This window comes from Pseudopipra pipra, chromosome 14 (genome assembly GCF_036250125.1).
Source record: "Pseudopipra pipra isolate bDixPip1 chromosome 14, bDixPip1.hap1, whole genome shotgun sequence".
NCBI lineage: Eukaryota > Metazoa > Chordata > Aves > Passeriformes > Pipridae > Pseudopipra > Pseudopipra pipra.
In genome coordinates this window covers 5,098,883-5,119,581 of record NC_087562.1, presented here as the reverse complement: position 1 = coordinate 5,119,581, position 20,699 = coordinate 5,098,883, and the positions used below count along the sequence as shown (strand labels likewise).

Below are 20,699 nucleotides of genomic sequence, written 5' to 3'. Positions count from 1 at the left end.
CAAAGCCGGTGCTGATTGTAAAAAAAAGAAAGCTAAAGAAGTCGAGCAGTCTCCAAATGCCAATGCAAGATTGACCTTATATACTCTTTTTCCTTCTCTTTGAAGTATCAGAAAATCATGGGTGAAGCCATAAACTGGCAGCACCCCAAGCGTTGATAAAACACATCGGGGTTTCCTTTCTAATTCACCAATTCACACCGGGGCGGATTCACGTCCCGCTCACACCCCCGGGCGTCCCTCACCCCACACAGCCGCAAAGTTGTCCCTTTTACGGCTGTTTGTGCCTCCCCCGTGCCGTGGGCAGGCCCCGCTCCCCGGCCGGAGGTGGAGCCTCCCCGCTCCCCCCGCCCCTGCCGCGGCCTGGGCGCTACGCGAGCGCGGGGATCCGCCGCGGCCTGCGGGCCGCCATGGCCGCCGAGGTGAAATCCAAGCTGTCCAAGAACCTGCTGCGCATGAAGGTGAGGGGGGAGGCAGGGGCAGGGGGTGCCTGAGCCCCGCGCGGGGGTGAGGGGAGGCTGGGAGCGGCAGGATGGGGCCGCCCGGCCGGGGCCGGGGCCGTGCCGGCAGCCGGTGGTCGGCGGCGGCCCCGGGGAGGGGGGGGGGTGGGTGGGTGTCCCCCGGGCGAAGTGCCCTGGTTTGGAGCATTTCCCGTGCCCAGCCCCGGCTGTGCCAGGCGGCCATCGGTGCCTCCACGTTTGAAATCCAGTTTATCGATGGTGACCGGGCCCTGGCTCCCCCCCTCCTCCCCAAGATTCTGGGCTGCTCCTCTCCAGCTTCCCCAGCAAGAACTCGCTGCTTTAAACGCTCTCAGGGGGTTATAAACTGCAGGGTTCGGTCCAGCAGAGCTGCTTCGTGGTTCCAGCGAAAGTGCCTCTTCAGGAGCCAACTGCAGTGCCCCTTTCGAGGGAGCTTTTCTTCCATCTGGCTGCTCTGGGTTGCTTTTTGTGAATATAAATTATAAGACTTGCCCCACCACCACGTGGAAATTAAAATGCTAATGCTGGTTGCTTTACTTGGGGGTGGGGCCCTTAATATAGAGCGGGGGAAGTTTCTTTTTTCTTGTGTCCATTTTTCTCACTGTTTAGATAGCTGGCTAATGAAATCCCCGGCCTGAATGGCAGCGTTAACCTCCTTTCCCGATTTATAAATGTCAGGGAGCTTGGTAACATCCTGGCGTGCCTGTTACTCTTGGAATTGTGAATCTCGTGTCACCAGTGTGAAATTAGTCTCTGTTTGCTGGCTAATGGATTCCGCTTCACACGGCATACTACAATTCCTAATTCAGTAGAGTACATTCCCCTGTGATTGATAGTTCTTTATTGCTGGAAAACAACCAGTAAAATTGGAGTTCCTATTATTAGGTTTTTTTTGTTAATATCCATTCAGTTTTTATAACTGAATATGATGGGGCCTTTGTGGCTTTTTGCTTGTAGTGGTGTATTTTGGGATGTTTTATTTAACCATTTTTTCCCCCACACATATATATGGGGCTGTATTTCACATTCTAGCTGAAAAGAGTTTGACTGGCATCAGTTCAATCTTTAACATAAAGTGTACTCTGTTGCAGTAAAATGATGGAATATTTACCCCAATTAATAGATGCTGCCACTCATGAAAGATGAAGACTTGTACGCAGAGGGGATGGAACACATCTTGCCTCCTCTCAGAAGAGAGTAGATGTTGAGTTAGCCAGTAGTGTGACACTCAGACTCATAACCTGGATTGCAGCATCATTAATTTTTCTTATTTTTAGATAATACTCTCCTTAAAATTTTTACTCCTGTTGCTTGCTAATTTATTAACCCCCTGGAGATTTCAAAAGCAGGTTTTTAGACTTTCTTCCATGAAAGGCCGTGAAGAACCAGCCTGTGACATTTGCAGGTTTACAGTCTGGGCAGGAGTAACCAGCTTTGAAGAGATGAGTAGGTTTTGAAAAGGTCACAGACAGATCTTGCATTTAGCACTTTCCTTCTGCAGGTCTTCTTGTTTACAAATGTTGTAATTAAGCCTTTAGCAGCTGCCTCTGCAGGTACTGCTATGATGGGTGAAGTGGCACCCAGAGGTGACATGTGGTCAGTGGTAGTGTTGTGAGGACCATTTGCACTAAGGATTGGGCCACAGGTACCCACCACATAAGGATGGCTCCCGTTTTTACATCTTACACCATTTGATCCAGGTCCTGTTGCTTAGGGAAACTAATCCAACCAACCACTGAGTTACTGACTTTGTGTCTAGCACAATGAGTATATATTTAATTCATCTCTGTGTGTTTACTTTTTAGATAAACGTGACTACATAATTTTTATCTAGTTATTCCTGTAGCAATCTTTAGGAACATAATCTTTAAAATGTAATGTGAAATGATTATTTAATTGGGTGCTTGTAGCAGAATTTCTCCTGTTGAGATTTCTGAATGGCTAACCAATTTCCTTGAGCAATGTGGTTTTCCACATGATAGATTCACTTATTTTCCTCAAGAAGATACTGTAATTTTAATTGGAAAGCTTTGACATATTCTGAATCGACTCAGAAAGCAAAAGTCAATTTTTCTTGCATTAAAGATCTTGCACAGTGGATGCAAATAGAAATATAAATGCAAAATGAGACACTAGCTCTACTGGCTTTTACTTCAGAGTTTGGTTTGGTTAGCTTGGGCATTTTGTAAGGACTGAAAAGATGTGTGGGGCATATATAATACATATATTACACATCTGTATTACCTATATATTTTAAATAAACTCAGCAGTGCAGGGGTTTGTGGGAGGAAAGTGTTTTGTGATGCATTCTGGGGCTTTTTCTCCAACCAAGCCCATTTTAGCTGGGACCTAAACTATGTTCAAGTGTAGTGTTCCCACCAACATGTTACCTGTTAGCCTGCAGGCTTATCTGAACATAACAATGGTGCAGCTCTAAATGAGAGGGGTAAAATTAATTGACATAAGATTCCTCTGCAGTGGTGCACATACAGGTATGCTTTGATAGCCACAAAACAGTTCTTATAGGACTGCATGTAAACTGTAATTCTCTATCTGAGAATTACATTCCTATAAATGTAGACCTGTGACAGGTGCAGTTACTCAAACATTTTCTGTAGATCCTAAGGGAGGTCCCAGCTTCTAGGGGTGTGGGAATACAGGGATTATTTCTGTAACATTGTGAAGAGTTCTGTTTTTTCCAGCTTGTTTCTTTGACATTGTTGAGACTTAATTGTCACTCAGTTCAGGCACCTGGCTTGAGACAAATGGAAATTACAGTGATGTTTCACAGACCTCAGGTGTGTAGTTCTGTGCTCTCAGCACTTTTTCAAAGGCTGTGACAGATGTCTTCTACTCTCAGCTGTTGAGAGGTTACTGTCCCTCCCTGCCTGTTCCCATCCTCTGACAGGGGTTATCACCGAGGAAGGGATTGGCAGCAATGTCCTTGTATTAGGCAAAAGTAGCAGTCTTGCCCTAAACTTAATTATTGGTCTCAGCTATTTTGGCAGACTGTTCCTGCAGTGGGTTCACAGGTGCTTATATATACACCACTCAACTGGTGCTTTGGTGGGTCATCAGTGAGAAGTGAAGAGCTGGTAACATCTTCCTTTAGCACAGCTGGATGCAGAAGACTTTTTTTCATAGTCTGGTTTCAAAGTCTCAGTTACTTTTTTTCCACTTTCATAAGCAGGTTTGCGCCTTCAGAGCTACAAATGCAATCCAGTTCATTAAATTAAATCTGAGAAAAGAAGAGGATGGTTACAAGTACAGGTGTTTCAAAAAAAGGACAGCCTGGTATGACCTACCTCTAGCTCTGAGTTGTGTGGGTGGAGTTGGCTTCTGATGTGCAGCAATAACTTCAACACCATTATGTTCTTTTTGGCCTTTGTTGAAATATTAGAAAAATCTTAGCAAAGTTACAGAGTTGTGACAACTCAAATCCATCAAAACTAACCAGGAAAGATGTTTCTTTATGTGTAAGTACTGATGTGACTCACTGTTGACTTGCTGTGATCAGCAGCTGTTTACTTTTCCATGGTCTGTTTGCCCAGACTTAGACCAAAATCAGAGAAAAATTAAAAAAGCATTTACTTTTTACCAACTGCTAAATGTTATGTAATGGATAATTGCCATCATGTAATTATTGCATGTTCAGAACATACTCATGATGAAAAAAACTGACGCTGTGTGTTTATGTGTCTGTTTTTGTAGTTCATGCAAAGGGGTTTGGATTCACAAACTAAAAAACAACTAGAAGAGGAAGAAAAGAAGATAATTAGCGATGAACACTGGTATCTTGATGTACCAGATCTAAAGGAAAAAGAGTAAGCTGTAACCTTTTGTACTTCTTATCATCACTGGATTGTTTTGAAATGGAAATAGTATATTCGTATTTTTTTCTATAAAATAAATATTGCTAATGAACAGTTAACAGAAGACAAAATAGTAAGAGACTGGCATTACAACTTTATTACTTACTTTCAGGGCTGTTCTCAAGGTTGCCTAGTGTAGTTTGACCTACTTTCAATTCTTGTTTGTGTTATTTTCTTTCACTCACACATTGTTCTAGATGCATATAATTAGTTTCTTTCAATCAGAGACCTATTCATTCACTGGTGCTTTTTCCCTTCATTTGAAAAAAAGAAGTTTGAAACTTTGTGTTTGTAAATTCAGCTCCAGTCACACGGTTAAGTTCATTCAGGACAGTTCTGTCTTCTTGTGTCCAGCTCACTTCAAATCCTGTTTTTGAAATAGGAGAGATAATGGCAAAAAGAAAGGAAGGCTTAGCTAACAAGGAAGAAAATGTCCTGCTCTTTAGAAACGTGCTTCAAATAGCAGGAAAACCACTTTTAAAACTGCTTGGGTTTCATCCTTTCACAAGTGTAAAAAAATTCCATTGAGGGAGAACATACATAATTTTGAAAAAGCTGGGACCCAAGGAATTAACTGTAGCTGAATAAGGTCATTGATAAACTCTTTTCCATTGCTCTTGCTGGATATGACAAAAAGGTATTTGAGCTTCAGTTGCAGCAAGGCAGGTTCAAGCTGGACATTGGGAGAATTTTTCTAACAATAAGGCTATTGAAGCTCTGGAATAGATTGCCTGAGGAGACACTGGATTCTTCCTCATTGGAAGTCTTTTGAGGACAGGTTAGGTGGACCTCTGCTGCTCATGGTACATGTTTAACTGATACTGCCTTGAGGTAGGAGAATGAGCTTAATCTCTTCAGCCTAACTTCCTATGGTCCTGAGAGTTTGTTTCACATGGGAGATGAAGAGGATGAGGGAACAGGTACATACGTGTGTGAGGAAAAGAAGGAAGGAACAATTCATGGAAATACTTTTATCTAGCACGTGTATTGTGAACACCTCAGGGTCATGTTTCTTTTCTCACTCCATGCTCATTAGAGGAGGGAAAAAAGGAGAGAGAAGGGGGAAATCTGTCCCTGCTGAACAGAGAATGACACAGTGTTTTATGTCCTGGCAGACTCAAACTAATGCCAGGTCTAACAGCACAATGAAAAATTAATTAGAAGCTTTTGCAAGTATAGTAGTGCCACCTGGAGAGTGATATTTATGTGGTATTTTTATTCTGGCAAAAGTATTAATGTAGGTGGAATCATATCAGCAAAGAGTGCTTTTTGTCAGGAGAGTTAATTTTGCATGTGGAACTGGCACAGTCTTGCTGGCAAAAAGTATTCCTTTGCACTCCAAGCTCCTTGTACTGACAGATTTATCAGAGCAATTAAGCTTCGGAAAGTGGTTGATGGTATAAAATACACTGTGGTTTTGTTTATTTGTGGGGGGGGGGAGGCAGCAAATCCTTTTTGCATTTGTTTAATTTGATTATTTTTAAGTGCACCTTTTGACAAAATGCTGGGTTTGGGGTTTCGTGCAGGAGCTGTATAATTGAAGAGAGAAGCTTTGTGCGGTGTGAGGATCTGGTTTATGGCAGAATGTCCTTCAAAGGATTCAATCCAGAAATTGAGGTACTGTTTAAATGCCCTGGTTTGAGGTGGTCTCGCATTAGGATTGAAAAGCCCTTGGGGGTGGGGATTTGAGTGTTCACACTGCATCCTGTTTGGCCTTTGCAGCACCTTCCATAAATCCTCTCATGTGCAGGAACTCCGTGATTCAATCCAAAATGTTGGATCAATGCAGCATCTGGTAAATAGAAGCTTTTTATCTCCCTGTGCTGGTAGTCAGTAATTGCATGACTCCTGCAGATTTTCTCTCCCTTAAGTGAGGAAACCATCCCACATGCTGCTCACCAAAACAAAAGCTCACTTTTCCTCCTGACATTTAATGCAGAGTCCAACCTACAAACATTCAGCCCTATTTATTCAACGCTTACTTGTGTGAGGTCTTAGAGTTCCAAAGTAAAAGTGCTGGGAAAGAGAGTCTTTAATTTCTTTCTGGCATGATTCACGCTGATAGAACTGCACAGGGACAGTAATAAAAAGGTTACCCCTGAACTGAAGCAAGAGGATGAAGGTGTAAAGACTAAGAGGTTTGCAGAAGGCTATGCAAGATGATTTACTTAGGGGATTCTTTTAGTTATTTTGAACTTGCTGTCCCTGTGACTCAGCATCTGATTGCTTCCTGGCTTTAACTGTGAATCCTTGCAGATATTCTTCCCTCTTAACAAAACTGTTTCAAGGACTATGTGGTAACTTCACAATGAAAAATTAATTATGGTCTAATTCTCTGGTCTCCTGAAGATGTTTGGAGTGCCCCTTAGGATGTTTGAGTATCACAATACACTGAAAACACTCTCTCTGTGTGGCCTCTTTTCCCAAAGGCAAACTCTAAGCTCAGCTTAGCAACAGACAGGCACGTTGCCTTTTCTTCATGAGTTTTCATTACAATATGCTCAAACCTGGCCAGGCACAGCAAATAATTATTAAATTTGATTCTTGCCTTTTGTGTGTTTCTCCTACCTGTGAATTTCAGCACAGTTGCCACTGTGACATGGTTACATATTTAAGATGTTTCTTACTTCATTTTCAGAAGTTAATGATCCAAATGAACTCCAAGTGCAAGGAAGAAGAAATTGAAGTGGATGATAAAATGGAAGCTGATGTGTCAGATGAAGAAATGGCCAGAAGGTAAGTTATATTTTATGACATAATGAACACTAGCTGGGAATGTGATATGTTACTGTATTATGTGTAGGGAAATAAAACCCAAGAAACTAACAAACAAAATAAAACAAAACAAAAACAAAACAGACTGTACAGAACTGATTTTCCAGGAATGCTGATTTATTTTCAGTGGAATCTCCATCACTTTTGGGGATAAAATAACTTCTGCCCTTTGATATCCAGGTATTTTATGCTACTTTCCTCCTTGTTACCAACTGCTAACAATTCAGATTGTCAGAATGAATAATCTAATAAGCCCTCATGTAATACTTGTGCTTCTCAGGCTTCTAATGACCAGGTTTTTTACACCACTTAAATTGTTGATTAGATTTCTGATTTGTTCCATTGAATATTTTTTTCTGATTTTAATAAAAGGTGTAAATTTTTTTATTCTCTTTCCAGATACGAAACATTAGTGGGAACAATAGGGAAGAAATTTTTGAGAAAGAGAGACCAACGTGTACTCAAGGATGATGATGAAGATGAGGAAGTTGATGAAGATAGGAATAGTAACATAATACCTAGGAAAAAAGCTAAGAAAATGTTCTTAAAACCTCAGGATTAATGTCAACTGCACAAGTGGAGCCAATAGAAATGTTACCTAATGCCTACCAAACAGAGTATCATGGACTGGAGACTGTTTGGAGATTTTGCTATTTAATGTAAAGGGTGGATTTGTAAATCTGTTCTGTTCTCACTGAAATTTCAGCCATCCACGACAGACATTTTTCAAAGTGGATGTGTCTATGATGGATGTCATACATCCTTTCCTCCCTCAGCAGCTTTTAACGTGGGGCACTAATCCCACCAGTCTCTTTAAATGTTGTGCATAACTAGATCAAGTGTCACATGCAATGGAGAGCCATGTTTTTTACAATTTAAGATAACATCTGAAAGAAGTATTAAGAGCAAAGATGAGCTGTGTCCAATTCAGTAAGGCAGCTCAGCTTCCCCTGCTTTCTTTATTATGAAAATCAAAACTTTTGCTGTCTTCAAATTGAAAAAAGTCAGCAGAAGCATGTTTGTCTTGTGATTTTTTTTTTTTATTATTTTTACTGTGCTAAAAATAAGATGGGAGAAGAACAGAGAGATAAAATCCACTTTATTGAATTTTATTTTTTATAAAGTTTATTTAAAAACAGAGGATTTTGTAGTGCAACTTTTTTTTTATAGAGCAAGCCAAATATTGGGCAACGTTTACAACTTGACATTTGAGCAGATTGTGAGTCTTAGTTTCTGTCTTCCAAAAGAAGTTTGCTCATCTTGCCTCTTTTTCAGCAAAAAAATCCAATCTTATAATTATCCAAGTCTTGTCATAAAAGCATAATAACTGCTTCAGAAACATGCTTGAAAGCTGAATAAAAACTGTGATTTTTTGTGGTTTATGATTGTGGTTTAGCTTATTTAATGTAAAAAAAAAAGATGCTTAATACAGTCTGATATAAGAAGTGATCCTGTTTTGTGCTGGCCACAGATGTCCCAAATACTAGTTGAGTGCACTGATTTTTTCAGCATGTGATGAAGCCATCTGAAGTAAGAGTAGGAGGAAACATCATGTCCTTTGGTCAGTCAGTGCTCTGAAAAATGTCAGCGTGGTCTTGCCTAAAATCATAGCAGTTCTCTGTGAAATGCCTTTCAGCATAAAATATTGCTATTACTGCATTTGCTCAGGATGTCTGAGTTACTCATCCTTAATGCTGACTCTCTGGAGAAAGAGGAATGGGTTAAACTGAAGTGAGGAGTGGCCATTCTGTCATAGACACAAGAGGCTTTTTTTTTTTTTTCTTCTTTTTTTAGCAGCTCAGTGAAGCAAGACACGAAACTCAATTATTTAAGGAAGGAGACACTGTGTCCTGCTGTATTTTGCATGTGATATATGAACTATAATCTATATATCAGGAGCACCTCATTAGATATTCAAGATGGATCACACATGGCAAGAGAAATATACTTTTAACCTAGAAAGGGGACCTCATGCAGGTGGAAAGGCTGTGATTCATGATCTGAGATAGTTTTTCGGAGCTAATTAAATGCTACTGGTTCAATTACTTAAAACCTGATCATATATTATTGCTAGCTGAAAAGAAGTTAATGATGGCAAGACATTTTTCTTCCCATGCAAGATGTGACCTGAGCTAAGAAATGATTTATTGTTGGTCGTCACAAGAAAAACTTGGAATATATCCCATTATTCTTTCTTGCTTATTAGTAGGAAAATGATTCCTCTCTCTCTCTCTGAGCACATTTCTTGAATGGAGAGTGAATTTCTGCATGGCTGTGCTGGATAGTTGAGGGGTAAACTATGTTCTAGTGAACGACCAACAACCAGGAGATGTCACTGTGAGTGCATGTCCTGAGAGACAGGGCACTGGGGAAGTTCCTGGTGGTGCAACATAAAGGAGCTTTTGGGTTATTTTGATAACAATAGTGGCTCAGATGAACTCCACGTGAAGTCTGCCTTTGCCAAGGCTCTGCACCTGGATTGCAGCATCCTGTCCAGTCCAATGGGGGGTAATTATGAGCACTTAAAGGGCATTCTGCCATATGTTGGTCCTTAATTTCCTGTCATTTCCCTAGGGATAGCTGGAAAGGTGAGTGACACGGTGCCTGAATAAGCACGTGAGTGAACACTAAACAGCTTCCCAGAAAATCCATGATTTTGGAATCAGGAGAGGGGGAGGGTAGTTCTGCTGTTTCCTAAATATGTTCAGCACCAACTGTGAAGAAATGGTAGATTTCAGTTTATTGTCTTTAAATCTGGGGGCTTTGCTGTTCACATTTAGCTGGTGGCTCAGTGAGCTACTGAAACGCTGCAGTAAGAGCAGCTACTCATTTTTAGCACAATCTTTTATTCATGGGGAGTTTGTAAAATGTGCCTTTAAAAACACCATCCATAGTGCACTATTGGGAGCAAGACAAAACCAAAAATCAGCCCTACATGACTTGAAATGTATTTTAGGTGCCTAAAGTTACAAGCAGGTGTATTATAATGGGATCTTCTGAAATACCCGTCTACATTTCCAATTGTATAAATACATATATATATGTATTTATATAAGTCTGACTCTAGCTTCCTACCCAAGGTGGAAACATTCTGCTGTACAAAATCTGTGCTTAAGTACTCTATTGATAAAGATGTAAGTGTAGCAGTGAAATATTCATAAAGAGAACCTACAGTAATTCAGCTTTCTTGGCTCTGACACAGACTCAAATGAATTTTCATGTGCAAGTTCCTAAGCTGTAGAACCTTCCCACGTGGTCACGTTTCTAAATGAAAAGTGAGAACAAAAGTTGGGTAAGTAGTGTTTTTATGAAGGAAAGTGGCTCCCTGCAAAATGTAGCTGGTAAAGTGTTACCAGGCACCAGAAGTGTTTGTGCCTGTGACACCGAGGTACCTGTTGGGGTGAACAAAGCAAAGTGTGGGTGTAGTTGGTGCTCACAGTGTTGTCTGTCCCTTGACAGGTGAAGTTTGGTCCTTTGGCAGGCTCATGGTGTTTATTTCTGGGGTTGGAACCATGGAAGTACTGAACAGTAAAACTTTGTTTTTCTTGCTGATGTTTCTCATTTTACTTTTATTCTGCTTAGTGTTGGATCTTAAAAAGTCCAGGACCAGAGTCCAACTGAAGTGAGCCATCCTGTGTCCTCCCTTTAGTAATGCATGGGCTGATTAAACTTTGGTTCTTTGGGGAGGGGCAGGATGTTCAGCGGTGCCATGGAGTTTGAACCGTGTTTCTTCTGTCCTGTGTCTTGTTTTCTAATCAAACACTCCATTATGCAATGCTACAATGGCTGTCATTGCCACTGGGCATTGCATGTGTGTGTAATGGGCAGCTGGGCTGGGATTCTGAGACTTAATCCAGCATTCAGACTTAGAAAAGAAATTGTCTTGTCTTTCTCTTAATTGGAATACCATACTTTTAAATTGTATTTGGAATTAGACAAGTCTGGGGGCACAGGGGAGGTTTCTAAGCATTTGTTTTGCTTCATTTCAACAACAGTCCACAACTAAAACTGCAAAATCGTTTAGGCTCTTATTAAACCCTTCTCAGAGAGTGTTAATAAAGCAGAGTGGTGGTGAAGGATGTAACACATCCCACAGTTCCTTCCGCATGTGAATGCAAGTTTCTGTGAGAGCTGATGTTTTAAGGATTGAGTGTTTCTTTTCAGGATGGGATAACATCAGCTTGTGCAATAATGCCTTGCTAATGGGACCCCACCATGAGGCCCCCGGGTTTGTTTGGTTTTGTTTGGTTTTAGGACATTCTCATCTCACACCTTTGAGGTACTTTGGGTCTGGCATTCACACCTCAATAACCTGCTTTCCTCAGCTTTTGGGCAGCTTTGGTTAAACTGTGAACCTGTTTCTTAGCTGTATGTGTTGGCATTTATTTGTGTGATTTGATGTTGCACAGTGAGGACCTGGTTATAATTGTCACATCAAGAGGAGAAATCCCACTCAGAGTGGTTATCAACAGTCAAGGAGAGGGTTGAAGCTTCAGTCACCATAGATTTTTAATATGAACTGAACAGCAGAAGGGAGTTGAATCCCATTATTGGAGGCACAGTTAAAAATGCTGATATTAGTCCACAGACCTCTGCTCAAGAAACCTTTGTATTATCACAACCCAAGCAATTATCTGGGAGCAACAGCAGGAACACCTCTAGAGAAGCTGGGAGGCAGAATAACCACTCTGTTAATGACTGTCCTCAAGAGGGAGCAGCACCAGAAAACAGCTGTAGTTCACTGCATACAGAAATATGGTTTGTTTACCTGGGTGAGTGCAGATGGGAATTTCCATCGGTTAGAATGGATGTGGTGAGTGTTTTGAAGCTTGTAATGTTCCCTGAGGTCTCAGGGAACACCTTGTAATTATCAATCACTTAGGAAAGGGTAAACCCCCTTAATGGGACCTTAATATAAGAGAATAATATGAATACAAATTACCCAACAAATCCCATAGTTTCATTATTAATAGAAAAGCTGTGTTCTCACCTCAGTAAGATCTCTGTGTCCCCCTATCACCTCTTGCTTGGTCCTCAGTTCCTCATCCCTGGGCAATGACAAGGGCACCCAGGCCATCAGCTGCCACCACGGTCGTAAAGGATTGGAACAGTCTGCCCAGGGAAGTGGTGGAGTCACCATCCCTGGAAGAGTTCAAAAAACATGTGGATGTGGCACTTGAGATCAGGGTTTAATGGTGAACCTGGTGCTGGGTTTGAGGGTTGGACTTGATGATCGTAGAGGTCTTTTCCAACCTTAATGATTCGAGGAAGTTTGAGGTGGGAAGGGTTGCAGGTCGGTATCAGGAGTGAACAGACCCCACTTAGCAGATGGTGTGTGCAGGAGTCATGCAGCTGGGGGCAGCTGTACTTAAAACAACTCTTAATGGTTTTATTCTCCTTTTATTTATTTTCTGGTATACACTTACAGCATTTGTGAGATTAACGATCAGGTGATGCCTTTGAGCAAAAATACACTATCAGTGGGAGGAATCAACATTTGACCAATACTCAGGCTTATCATAGACTGGGGAGAAAGAGTGTTTTTCACTGCTTCTGCTATTTTTGTATGTATTTAAGAATGTTTCCCTTTGGTTGGGCTTTTTGCAGAGAAGCATGGTAGGAGGAACAATATTTTTTTAAAAATGGGGAAACGTGATTGTGAAATAATTCAAAAGAAAGAGTTTCTTTTAGATTTGGCTGGCTCCTGGTTTTGTTTTCACTTTGATACAGATGAGCAAACTCCCTTGTGACATTTAAGCTCCTGTGCTAAGCAGTTCCCATGCAGGACAGCTACATGGACTCTTATGTTTGCTATACACAGAGAGTAGAGAATTAAGGATATAGTGGGCTTAGCTTCATTGTTCTACCTTTGTTATACAAATAAAATGAAATACTAAAAATACAACATTTCTACCCCTTTTGGGACAAAAGTAAATCTAAGCCAGCTGTGACGTTTAATCACCATTTATAGGATGATTACCTATCAGAAGCAAAGCTTGTAGTTATCTCCTTAGAGCCCATCAGCCACAATAACACTGCAATATATAGAATTTTCATCACCAGAAAAATCTGTACATACCAAAAATTACTTTTTGGTAGTTTGGTTTACTGCAGTAATGGCCAAAAGGATGCACATGATGATAATTTTCATTTTGTACTATGTTGTACTAAGGATGATGGCAAAAGAATTATGCCTCCCAATGCTCCTTTCAAAGATGACAAAGGCAGAGAAATGACATGAGTGGTGAGTGGTCGGATCTTATGAAAAATGAAGTTTTAAATGTGTACTTCATTGTCTAAATGCTCACAGATGACTTGTCTCCCTATAAAAACCACAGAAAATGTGTTGGCAGCACATCACAATCAATAATCCATACTCCTATTTGTGTGCTACAGGCAGTCCAATATACCCCAGACATATTTCTTACCCAAGCTTATAACCAGATTCAAATCAGATCCTACATTCATGCCAAAAATTAAACGGCAGTCATCTCGCAGCAAATAATTCTATCTGACTGACTCAAGAGTCTTAAATTCCTAATTTTTCCCAAAGTGAAATTCACTTTAATCCCATATTAATGTATTTGTCTTTCAGTCACCTGTAAATGAATCCCATAACCTTGCAGAAGGGATTGCACAGACAGTGGAAGGTACTGTACCTACGTAGCATTGTTGTAGGTTTTCCTGATCATCTAGATTGTGTAAGATCCTTTAACATTAATTGGGACGAGTTTTCTATCTAGGGTAATGTTGAATTTCTCTTTGAGGGTTTTTTCCACCTCTTCATCTTCAAGAGTTACAAACTCCACCAGATCCATGTTTTCCTTGTAGTTGTACGTGGTCTCAGTGAATGTCCACCCAATTAGCGCTCGGAAGCCGTCGGTGGTCTGGAGGGTGCAGATGGACTTCTTTGTAAAGAGGGAATCTGGAGAGGTCTGAAGGTACGTGCACTGGAAACGGAAATCTTCCACTGTCCGTGGCTCAAGGCTGAACATATAAACCTTCCGACACTCTTTTTTCTCCAGCAGGTCAGAATTAGAGAAGTTCTGGTTGGGGATACACTGTTTCCGTCTCATTTTCTCAAGGTACCAGACAGCGTTTTTTTCCGTGAAGCGGAAGACGCCGGGAGCCTGGGGCTGGTCTTTCCCCGACACGAGCTCCATGGGCTGCCACATCTGATAGGACACACCAAAGCCTCCGTCAACGATGTAGGCTTTGCCATCAATGACTACCTTTACCAGGAGATGGGTCATGAGGGTGGCATATGTGTTTTGGTGGGGGTTGAACACATACGCTCCCAGGAAGCTGGTGTCGTACCCCAGGCACTTCAGGACCCAGCCCAGCAGCTGGTTGTTTTCCATGCACCAGCCCCCCCGCTTCCTCCGCACGATTTTGTTGTAAACATGCTCCAGTTCCAAAGTAATTTTCTCGCCACAGTGGATGCTGAGGTTTTCAAAGGGAACAGCGCGGATGTGGTGCTGGAATATATCAGTTAAGGTTTCCAAATCTCGCTTTTCAAGGGAGCCTTTATAGCCAGTTCTTGCAAAATACTCTTCAAGGTTCATGTCACCTGTAAAGGAAGGAATTGCGTTTTGGTTTGGTTTCTTTACATCAGTGATTTATGATGCTGTGAAAAGCTGCCCTGGCTCTGCCAGCAAAGATGCTTTAATCTACTGAACCTCATCAGAGCAGCTCTTAAAGGTACCAAGTATTCATATCAAATGGCTCCCCAGGCAAAGAGCAGTGCATGTGAGAGTTTGCTTTTGTCTGAGGGGCATCCCTATAGCAAACAGCTGATGCCTTTTCAGCTTCCTATGTGGTGCTTGTGAAATGGGGATTTGCTGTATTTGCAGTGTAACAGCAGGGTTAAGAAGAAATAAAAGATCACGCTAGGGAGTACGTACAGGGGTTCATGAAAAATGGTTTAAATCCTCTGTTCAGTGCAAGGAGTGTCAGTGGGGGAAGCAGTGTTGTCTGCCAGCTGGAGGGAGGATAATTTGAGCTCTTTAAATGAGTCTGCCACTGATCGACATGACAGTAAATTGCTTGTTCAGTGCACGTCGCTCTTCCACCACTTACAAAAAGTTAAGATGATACTCCTGCACACTTTGTAAAGTGTCAAGTTTTATTCAGATAACTTTAACTGGAAAAACTCTGACCTCTGAAAGAGTCACAGACCACTGATCTGCTCTATTGTAGAAATGAGTATTGTAGAAGCTCATTTTGGTGTTGGAATAATGAATCCTAATGGAAGTGAGTGACCCCAAAGACAAAGAGCACATCTGCCCTGCATCTCATAGGGTGCCCTGAAAATGGACATGGGCTGTTTTACACCTCTCTAGGCCTTTCTTAAAACTCACTTTAATCCTTCCGGAGAAGGCGTGACCAAGAATTACCCAAGCCTCACACAGTGCAACCTCAGCCTGTGCTGACACCTGACCTGCCTTGGTAGGACTCCTCATGGACAAGATTTCTGGATGAGGAACTACTCAGCTTCATTCCTGCCTTCTAATACCATGAAAAGCCACTCACATTCATCTGGCTTTTGCAATGGCCCATCACAGTCTCTGGCCACTGTCATGAGCTGGATCTTTGGTAGGTATCTGGTAGATGCTGTTTGTAAAATGCACTGTAGATCACCTGCTTGGGTCTGGAGCTGGGCACAAACTGTTTTGAAGGCTTGAGCCTTTGCAAAGAGAGCACTGAGCATTTCAGCAGCTCAGAGCTAGTGCAAAACTTTAGCTTCTTGCCAGCACACGAAGCTACTTGGAGATCTTTTGTGCATACACAGTAAGCTGAGGTTTAGACACGTCTTAGTGGCTCAGGAAGGCTACTGTATTCAGATAAATTCAGCAGTGAACCATTGAAGGTTTACTGCAAGCTGGAATTTCTCAAGATGACTCTCAGTGGCAGATTCGTGCTGTGCCTGTAGCTGGTGTAGAGGCAGCTGTCCAAAGTGCATGGAGAGCACCATCAAATCTACACTTATCTGCTGCAGAAAGGAATTTAGCTTCCAGTGATATCTCAGTGTATTGTTGTACTATTTGCTAAGTATAACATAAGATTCAGGGCATTTTTGATTTGCAGAATCCAAGTATATCTGATCCTACTCACTCTGATTGTGAATGCTAAACAGATCACACCTGCATAAAGCTGGTTCTGGAGTTCATATTATTTGTAATTTCTGTCTGCAGCTCCATAATGGGATTGATCAGCATTAGATCTGGACTGTAGGAGATGAAAGCTACTGTTCTTTTGAATTATGAGCAGGTTAGGTACTGAAAGGGCAGGATACTGCAAAGGCAGGTGCTGAAAAGGTAGCCCCCTAAATGTGGCTGTGATTTATGCAGAGAAAAACATCAGCAGAAGAACCTTAAAGAGCTGTTTCTAAATATGCAAATGAAGGTGCTCATGCAAAAATATTCCTTACCAGGACTATACACACTGTCAGCAATTCCATTGTTAAAAACATGTTATTTGTCTTCCTTTATCTTAATATCTCAGCACATGGATTTTCTGGGTTACACAACCTGCAGTTTCTAATTTTTTTTTAAAGTTGTTTTTATTCCCATAAAGCAGAATCTATTGATTATTAGATTGCACTTTTGCTTCCTTTGCACTTGCAATACTTTTAAATAAATTTAAAAATCTCAAAGCATCACTTCCATCAAGAGGTTGCAGTTCTAAATTTGTATCTAGTATTTATATCTAGTATTGTATCTAAACAAAAGAATCTATATCTCATAGTCAATTGAAGCCTCTCCTGAAGAGTAAAAGGTAGAAGAATTGAAATTGCATGTCACTTTTTTGCCCTCTTTAAGAGCTCCTATTTAGCAGGTGATATTTTAGCTCTATATCCACACATTTTTAGAACATTTTTCCTAAAGAATATTGCTTATGTTATTGCCCATGACCTTTACCATCATAAAGAAAGCAGGGGTTTTGTTGCTTTGTTTGGAGGGATTTTTAAGAAAATAAACTTACCTCTTAAGAGATCCCTTTTTGTTTATTGAGGTATTCAGTTTCTGGGTGGTTTGTTACAGTCAGTGAAGCCAGGAGTGGATGCAGATTGTGAGGGTTGTCTTTCTAAGCTCTGCTGGCCCTCACTCCTGAATCTTAAATTCCAAGAAAGGGCAGAGTCCACCCAAAACGAATGCACATTTTTGGACTTCACTGATCCATGAGCAAATTAAACTTTGTTTCTTCTCTATTAGTAGATGTTTATGCCTTCCCCTGGTTAAGACCAGAATGAACTTGTTTTCCACAAAAATAATTACAGTGGGCAGTTGCAAATGGCTTTGTAACTTTTTAAAATTAAATTATGGTTATTTTGCAAACCAGCACTTTGTGGTGGAGGATGGTATCTGTGTCCTGGTGGGTCCTCTGAATTGCCGAGGCATTGCAGGCTGGGTGTTCCCATACTCCATGGATGCACAAAATGACACTTCTTTGCCCTTTTTAATCTGTTCAAACATTCAGCTGCAGCAGGGAGTTATTTTGGAGCTGCCACACCTAACAAATACCATCACAAATACTTATTTGCACAAAGTAATGCATTTCCTCCTCCTGCATCCTTAAAGTGTTGCAGTGCTGCTTATTTAATTCTCTCCCTGTCAAGCACGTCCCTTCTTCATTTGATGGAGGTGGAATGTCAGAGCAGGTCCTTTTTGGGAAGGCAAAGAGCACATTAGGCTGCATCTGGGAAAGCAGCTGAGTTTTAGGCACATCAGGTGCTCCGTGGGTCTTGTGTGGTTGACTGAAACAAGCATCAAAGTCTTTTCCTTGGCTGAAGACCGATGCTCTTCTATCTATAATACTGTCATGCCCTCTTGACATCACAAGAAGGTTTGGTCCTAAAAGTTTAGATTATATTTTGCAAAGGGTGATCTAACTTTGATTTTTTTTTCCCCAGGTTTGATAGCAAAAGCCTGATTTTTGAGAACTGTTGAATCATCTTGCTTTCTATGAATTTTGCTTCAGATTTAGAGACACAGAAATATCAGACTCAGAAAAAATGGGATGCTCAAAATTAAACGTCTTCTGGGGGGTTTTAGATGCCCTTGTATAAATAGCTCACTTTAAGTCAATTCCTGGTAAAAGAATAGGATCAAGTCTTTCAATTTATCTCATCAGAAGCTAATCAGCACCTAATGGTGTCTTGTTTTGAGAAATTCTTAACCTTTCTTTTTTTCTAGTAAGTCTTTGAAAGCCAAATTCAGCTCAACTTTCGGACTTTTAAAGGAAGTGAATAATTTGTAAAACTCTGCTGAGAAGATTGGAAATAACAGCAAAGAGGGTTAGAGGTCTTCTGTGTAAAATGGTAACAGCTTCTCCTTCTGCATCATTTTGGTCTCCTTTGATGCAAAATATACCTGCAATAAAATGAGTTCCAGAGAGGTGGAACAAAATGTTAAGGAGTCAAAAAGCAATTTCCATATGAGCAAATCAGAGGTAGTAAGACTCTTAGTTTCCAAAGAGGGAGAAGCTTAAGAAAACTTATGCAAAAAGTACAGGCAGTTAACTAGCAAGGTACTTGAATTTACCAAGCTTTGTGTCTAGTTCAACTTCAGAATCAATTAATGTAATTAATGTTAATTTTAGAACTTTTCTATTGGATACTTGATCCATCTAGCACAGTGCTAGAATTAGATCTTATCCACTAAATTAGGTGGCAAGCCACGGACATTTACTGGTACAAGTTTGTTCTCCAGCACTATATTGAATTTATCTTTCAGTGTCTTCTCAAGCTCTTCATCTGTAAGAGTTGTGATGTGCACCAGGTCCATGTCCTCTGTGTAATTATACTTCATCTCAGTCAAGGTCCATCCAACTAAGCCAATGAGCCCTTCAGTGGTCTGGAGACTGCAGAGTGACTTCTTCCGAAGTATGTTATCTGGAGACACTTGTAGGTATGTGTTTAACTCCTGAAAGTCATTTATATGTCGTGGCTCAAGAGTGAATCTATGTATTTTTCTGATGTTCCCCAATCCTGGAGTGTCAGTGAAGTAAGGAGTCTCACTTTGCTCAGGAATATAATGCTTCCTTTTGACTTTCTCAAAGTACCAGGTGCCATTGTCTTCCAGGAAGCGGAAGATTCCAGGGACCTGGGGTTGATCCTTCCCAGAAATCAGCCTCAGTGGCTGCCACATCTGGTAGGCACCACCAAAACCAGCATCCAGGATGTAGGAATTTCCCTGGATCACCACCTTCAGCAGGATATGGTTCATCTCAGCAGTGTATGCCCTCTCTGCTGGGTCATAGCTATTCGCACCAAGAATGCAGACGTCATACCCTAATTCTTGCAAGGCCCAAAATAAAAGGTAGTTGGTTTCCAGGCACCATCCACCACGTTTCTTTCGCACGATCTTATTGTAAATGGACTGTAAATCCAGTTCGATGGTCTCCCCGCAGTGCATGCTGAGGTTCTCAAAAGGAATGGCCTGGATGTGATGCTGGAAGATGGCTTTTAAGGTTTGCAAGTCTGCATCCTTGTGGGGCTTGTTGTAAGATATTCTTCCGAAATACTCTTGAATGTTCATTTTGCCTGTGTGAGCAGAAAAACAGCCAGTTACTGCTGTGCAGCTGTCAAGGGCTTCACTCTTATTTCTGTAACACTGGTTAACCAGCCTGCAAACATAGCCTGGGCCATTTTATTGAGGATTTCAAAGAAACTTTTGCCCCTGATATGAGACAAATGCAGGCTAGACCTGCCTTTGCCATTTGTATTTCTTGAAAAAGAGACAAGGATGGGAGCAGGTGACAATAATGCTTTCCCTCTCTCAGGTGTTGCCTTCAAACCAGATGGATGTCTTTCCTATGGGAAGACACACCAAGAGTCTCTGGCCACAGATGAGGATCCCACATGACAAGTTTTCTAAAATTGGCAAACAACAGGTTTGCAGAAAAGCTGTTAGACCATACCAGCATAAAAGTCACAGCAAGTTCCCACTGTTTCTTTTACCAGGTAAGCAATTCTTTCTTTATCCCACAGGTAATTTAACCAGAAGGTTTTACATTCATGGCTTCATTTAACTGGGATTAACATCTCAGTGTGTCACCATTTTAGACAGGCTTCCATGTGAAGTAGATTGTTGTTTTCGTAATCTCTTAAATTTCCCTGTGGAGTTTAGACAGGGCTTTGGCCCTGGCTGTGAAAGGAAGGAACTGTTAATTTTTCTAACCTAAGGATTAGAGGAGCTGGTAATTACTAAGAATACATACAAGGTGTATTCATCATATTTTGGGGGGTTTTTACCATCTTGTACAAACAAAAACCTTTTCTCTCAGCTCGAATTATTGGAAATATTTTGTGTCTTTAGGTCTTTGATCCCCTTTCCTGTCATTATGAGAAAGATGCTGTCATTGGTACTGGCTGTGTGGTCAAGGTGCAAAAGGCTCCCTGTAACACTTCTAACCCACTGACTCATCCGGTCTCTGCAAGGATTTCTCTTGCCTTTAGTTTAGATTTAATTTGGCTTTTTTCCACGGAAGGATATTTGTCTTCCAGAACAATTCACAATCTGCTAAGGGCTGTAGTAATTTCTGAAAAGTCTGAGATTTCTTGCTCAAAGTCCAT

At 41.1% G+C, this 20,699-nt stretch overlaps 3 protein-coding genes across 3 annotated transcripts; 1 reads left to right on the top strand and 2 right to left on the bottom strand.

Annotated features, from left to right (window-relative positions):
• The first annotated feature begins 329 nt into the window (after positions 1-329).
• MPHOSPH6 (M-phase phosphoprotein 6) lies at positions 330-8,263 on the top strand. Its single transcript, XM_064670954.1, has 5 exons — positions 330-458; positions 4,188-4,300; positions 5,875-5,965; positions 6,987-7,084; positions 7,523-8,263. The coding sequence occupies exons 1-5, from the start codon at positions 408-410 to the stop codon at positions 7,683-7,685; spliced, it is 516 nt and encodes a 171-aa protein (XP_064527024.1). The 5' UTR covers positions 330-407; the 3' UTR covers positions 7,686-8,263.
• A 4,240-nt stretch (positions 8,264-12,503) lies between these two features.
• On the bottom strand, positions 12,504-17,243 carry LOC135422003 (arylamine N-acetyltransferase, pineal gland isozyme NAT-10). Its single transcript, XM_064670951.1, has 2 exons — positions 17,108-17,243; positions 12,504-14,693 (listed from the first exon to the last, which is right to left on the bottom strand). Exon 2 carries the CDS (start codon positions 14,686-14,688, stop codon positions 13,816-13,818), a length of 873 nt encoding a protein of 290 aa, XP_064527021.1. The 5' UTR covers positions 14,689-14,693; positions 17,108-17,243; the 3' UTR covers positions 12,504-13,815.
• A 1,525-nt stretch (positions 17,244-18,768) lies between these two features.
• LOC135422002 (arylamine N-acetyltransferase, liver isozyme-like) lies at positions 18,769-19,662 on the bottom strand. The gene has a single exon (XM_064670950.1). It carries the CDS (start codon positions 19,660-19,662, stop codon positions 18,769-18,771), a length of 894 nt encoding a protein of 297 aa, XP_064527020.1.
• Positions 19,663-20,699: the final 1,037 nt, after the last annotated feature.

Bases quoted from the DNA above. Each gene is read 5' to 3' on its own strand.
- MPHOSPH6 (XM_064670954.1), top strand. From the start codon at position 408: ATGGCCGCCGAGGTGAAATCCAAGCTGTCCAAGAACCTGCTGCGCATG. The intron at 459-4,187 runs GTGAGGGGGGAG...CTGTTTTTGTAG, and splicing joins AGAACCTGCTGCGCATGAAG to TTCATGCAAAGGGGTTTGGA. The intron at 5,966-6,986 runs GTACTGTTTAAA...CTTCATTTTCAG, and splicing joins GATTCAATCCAGAAATTGAG to AAGTTAATGATCCAAATGAA.
- LOC135422003 (XM_064670951.1), bottom strand. From the start codon at position 14,688: ATGAACCTTGAAGAGTATTTTGCAAGAACTGGCTATAAAGGCTCCCTT.
- LOC135422002 (XM_064670950.1), bottom strand. From the start codon at position 19,662: ATGAACATTCAAGAGTATTTCGGAAGAATATCTTACAACAAGCCCCAC.